Source organism: Cynoglossus semilaevis, chromosome Z (genome assembly GCF_000523025.1).
Source record: "Cynoglossus semilaevis isolate Cse_v1.0 chromosome Z, Cse_v1.0, whole genome shotgun sequence".
Taxonomy (NCBI): Eukaryota; Metazoa; Chordata; class Actinopteri; order Pleuronectiformes; family Cynoglossidae; genus Cynoglossus; species Cynoglossus semilaevis.
This window is the reverse complement of record NC_024328.1, coordinates 18,590,778-18,595,898: the sequence shown is the minus strand read 5'-3', so window position 1 is coordinate 18,595,898 and position 5,121 is coordinate 18,590,778. Positions and strand designations below refer to the sequence as shown.

At 37.0% G+C, this 5,121-nt stretch overlaps 1 protein-coding gene across 1 annotated transcript in view; it reads left to right on the top strand.

Annotated features, from left to right (window-relative positions):
* Positions 1–2,511: 2,511 nt before the first annotated feature.
* LOC103398220 (transient receptor potential cation channel subfamily M member 3) overlaps positions 2,512–5,121 on the top strand; it is a 41,322-nt gene continuing 38,712 nt past the window's right edge. The window contains exons 1-3 of the mRNA XM_025053368.1: positions 2,512–2,641; positions 3,221–3,434; positions 4,809–4,933. Of these exons, the coding sequence (XP_024909136.1) occupies positions 2,639–2,641; positions 3,221–3,434; positions 4,809–4,933 (342 nt within the window). The 5' untranslated portion in view covers positions 2,512–2,638. The remainder of the gene's footprint in view (positions 2,642–3,220; positions 3,435–4,808; positions 4,934–5,121) is intronic.

The following is a 5,121-nucleotide window of genomic DNA, read 5'->3' as shown; positions in this document are numbered from 1 at the left end:
TCAGCAAGAGAGAGTGTGTTCATATCATAGCAAGCGTCAAAGACCCCCATAGGTGAGTAACAATGTAGTTAGACTTAAGTCAAATATTTATATTCAATTATTATGAGACGGTGGTGCTTTGGCCCAGAGGCAATGTCTCTGTCATTGGTGTGGAACCCCAGAGTTCACCTCCTGGGCAAGATCGAATCCTGGTTAGGGCAGTTGGTCCCTTCCAGGGGAGTCACCATCAGCGGGAAGGTTCACGAGGGGCTGGTATGGTGCAGTGTGATTTGGGTGGCGATCATAGAGACTGCTGCCCCTGCGACCCGGTAATGGATAAGCGGATGAAAATGGATGGATGGAACAACAAAAATTCAACAAAAATCTACCCACAACAGTAAACACAATAGGCATAACTAAATAATAAACTGTAACTCTAGTGCAAAAAAGGCCATCAATCTAAGTTAGGAATCTAGCTACAATCAAGTTAGAAATCTAGTTACAAATCTAATAGTAATTAATTAACAAGACACACCCTGGGGCATGATCAACCCCAGTGGGGCCTTCCTAGGGGGAGAGTGTCTAGTGATAATGGCCGAAACACTCGATGACCCCGAGGTCCACTACTGAAGAGGTGTCTTACAATAAGATAGTCAAATTATAAAGAAGAAAACAACCAACTAATCAAAAAGTAAAGAAAGTAAAATAACTTTTGGGAAGAGATGACAAAAACATGAAGTGATAAAAAAACAAGTCTCTTTTATTTCAGGGCCTCCATCCCATCCTGTAAAAAAACAGTCAAATCACAGAGTATTCAAATCATCCCAATAACTTTGTACAAGGAATATTTCAATTCATGCTGTAAAATTTAACTGTCAGTCGTATAATTCTCAGATTGCCAAAAGGTATAAGAGAGAACAAAGGAGATGTGTTCAAAAGCTGTGGAGAACAGGAACAAAATCGGTCTGTGCTGAAAAATTCTTTTAGGCCTAAATAGATTTGTTTCTGCTTAGTTGGAACATGAACATCAAATGACATGCTGTCATATTCTATTTACCTACACTTTTTAAAGCACATTCACTCACATTTCGATGTTGTCAAGTGTTTGTAAATTGCACCAGAGATATTTTCTGTTTGTTTTGCCTCAACTGTGTCCTACAGAAAGACTGTCTCCTACTCATTATTGAGCAGGCTCCTGGAAACAGTGGTGCTGATGGACAGCTCTTTATCGTAATCACCATACATCTTAAGACGTTATTAGCAATTTCTGCGTTTCTGCGTTGCATTCTGTCAGTAATGCCATTTTGAACACCAGTAAAGCATGGAAGAACATTGTCTAATGTTTGCTCATAGCTACGCTGAATATGAAAAAGGACACAAACTTCAAATAAATATTTTAGATATTTAAACCCAAAAATATCCATTTGGTGACATTCAGCATCAGAATGGATGAAAACAGTTTGTTAGGTTAATTAAAGCATGGAAATTAACCAAACCATTCTGTATAACTTATATGGATATCAACCCTTGACTTTGTTACAATCTCTGTATATTTATGACTTATGACTGGGTTTGTGTTGTGCTAATGCCACGACATGTACTATTAAAAACATGCAACTTAAATATTAATGTGATATAAATAGGCCAGAGCAGGATTGATAAAAAAAAATCTGCTGATTCCCTTAAATGTACCTTTTCCACACTTTATTTTATCTCAAATTAAGTCTTATGGGCTGACATGATAACAGCAGCCTGGGAATTGTTCAGTCCTGACTCATTTTGCATTTCATTTGCTTTATAAGTTGGCTACTGGTTACAGAGAATTACATCAGATCTCTAACAGAGTGATTTTGATAGTTCCAGTATTTTGATTTTGAAAAACAAGCCCAAACTCAAAAAGAGCTGTTATGGTAGAGTTGTTCTTTTGGATAAACAAACGGATTTTGGTGACCTTGGAGTCATCTGAGCTTCTTGATGATCACAAATAGGAATACAGCACTTAGGAGACGTTTCTAAGGACACTCTCTAAAAATAATTTATGAAGTCCAAAAGGAAAACACTTTCACACTCAGATCACATGACATGTATCATGTCTGCTTAGTTAAGTTTAAGAATCCATCTAAACCACATAACCTGTGATTTTGCCATAATGTTAGATTTAAATTATTATTATAAACTAGGAATCAAGAGAAAAACTGGTTTGAAAAATCATGTGTTTCTTTAGCATGTGTGCTAGCGCACTCTCTACCTGATCTGATTGATTTATGCAGGTACAGAGTGGGAACAACACTCTGACACACTTGCTTTTCATTAATACTGTTTTCACCTTCTCTTCTTTTTTTTCCCTCCTGAAATAGAAAGATCCTGAAGCTTAGAGATCTGTCAAGTTTTCACTTAGTCTGTTGAGCTGTGACTAACAGACAGCTGTTATTTTCACTCTCACTTACTCCTCTTATCCAGGTGTTGCTGTGGACGTCTGATAGGTCAGCATGTGGGCCTGCCCCCCGGCATCTCGTCCAGTCAAAATGACAAGGCAGAGCGTTTGGCCAAGAATGACAGCCTGTCGGAGAAGTGGTCCATCAGCAAACACACACAGCTCAGTCCCACCGATGCCTTCGGTACCATTGAGTTCCAGGGAGGAGGACACTCCAACAAAGCGATGGTGATTCCCTGAACACTGTGTGGCTGTGTTTTATCAGTATCTTGATATATCACTGCTTACTATAAAAACATGTCATGTAATGTGATAGAAATCACTTTTCTATGGCTGTCAGTTATAACAAAACTTAACTATTTATACAAGTTACTGACATTGGCGTTAATAAATAATGATGTTGTAAAATCTAACTGTAGTGAAGTGCTGATATATAATGGCCTCAGAAACCTAGTGATAAACTTGCTTCAGTCTAACAGTATCACTTATGTTAAGCAGAAAATGAAATTATGTTTCACATATCAATCAAATTAAAATACTGTTTTATCAGGCTATTTAAAAATATGTATTTATTTTCTGTACGCCTCATGTAAAACATGTAAGCAGTGATTTATTTTTTTAAGGATTAAATAATACAAATGGATGATTTGTACTAGTTTATTGCTGTTTTATTTTCTCTGTATTGCCTGTTAAACCTCTGATAACATGCAGTATGTACACTTACTGTATGTATTTGCATGTGTCCTGTTTTTTTTATGCCTGAGTCTAAACCAGATACATACATCACTGCTTCTTGCTGTTTTACAGTATGTGCGCGTTTCATATGACACCAAGCCTGACCTGCTGCTCCACCTGATGACCAAGGAGTGGCAGCTGGAGTTGCCCAAGCTGCTCATCTCAGTGCATGGAGGCCTGCAGAACTTTGAATTACAACCAAAACTCAAACAGGTCTTTGGCAAAGGGCTGATCAAGGCTGCCATGACAACAGGAGCCTGGATCTTCACTGGTGGAGTCAACACAGGTAAAGTTGTTTTTTAATACTCAACTTCTGGGTTGTGTCTCTCCACTGACCCAACAATGAACCTTTTGACAAGGTTTCCGTGGCGACACCCAACTCTGTACCACACACATTGACAAAAACACTACTTACTCTCACCATATTCTATGCAGTTGTTGTCTTTGTTATAGTATGTTATTGTATCATCCCAATCATAATTTCATAATGTCATATATCAATGTCATATATCATCATGAAGTGTGGGGTACATCAGCCCATTTGGGATACAGAAGGGGGTACATGTCCAAACAACTTTAGGAACCTGTGCTCAGTCATATTTACTGACTAACTGTGAGCCTGATGTAAGCAACTTTATGTTTTCATCTCCTGATTCTTGGTGTATTCTGGAGGACATTTATAAAAAGTTGTCAGTCAAACTTTCAGGTTGGCACATTGATTACAACACACTATTGGGAGATAGTTGGAAGTGTGGTGGAAAAGTCTATTGATTTTATTTTTTTACACCAAAACATCAGTTTGAGTGAGTTGTTTTTATTCATGTTAAGCTATTAGGAGTATTTTATATATCTAAATGCATTTTTTTTACCTATGATTATCATATTAATTGTGTGCCAGTCAGTCTTTGACCGATTCTGTTTTTCAGATCTATTTTAATCTAATCAAATACAATTTGATTTGTATTTATTTATAACATTTTTAATTCCTAATCCATTTCAGTAAATTTGAATTACGTTACAAACTCTGCTTAGTTACAAAAGAAGGGTCTCATTAACAGGCAGGACAGAAGCACATATGATGTAAAACACATTATACTAAATAATGAGAATACTGTAATATAAAAAATGATGACGTGCCCAGGATAAGCTTAACATATGGTGCAAGAGATAAAAAAGATAAAATAATAGCTTAACTTCTCTGTGCATTTCAAACTTGGCATTGTTTATCAGATAATTCTTATATTGTCATGATTATATATCCCATCCTTAATTACATTATATTTTATTTATTTAAAATTTATATATTTTTTTAACCAGAACAGAAGAGCCTAATTAAAAAAATAGAAGGATGGATGGGTGGATGGGTGGATGAGAAAAAAAAAAAAGGACAGTAACAGAGAGATGAAATCAAATGACCTGATGTTGTAAATCCACTGGGGTGAACTACAAGAATCCTGTCCAGGTTTCAATCTCCCTGCGTGTATTTTCCAGATACGCTGCTTCTCTGTTTTGTCCTCTCTTTTCAATTAGGTTCCACTTCACAACGAATCATTAAATGTGTCTTTTAATTGCCTTTGTATTGCCTGTAACAAACATTTGTTTTCTGTTGTTCCTCTCTACGTTGGATCAAACCCTGACAAACACACGTGCAAATGCACAGGTGTGATTCGTCATGTGGGGGATGCCTTGAAAGACCATGCCTCTAAGTCGAGGGGTAAAATCTGCACCATTGGAATCGCTCCCTGGGGCATTGTTGAAAATCAAGAGGATCTTGTTGGTAAAGATGTGAGTCCTACACGGATAAAAAAACAAACAATAATTTACCAGTGATTATAGTCATACACATATACTGTTCCTATATGATAAATATCACGTACAGTCCAAGGCAGCCGCAGTCTTTAAATTGCAGTTGACAGCTTATTAACTTGTGTACAAGTTGCTGCATAAGCCAATCCAATCTGTGACAAACACTC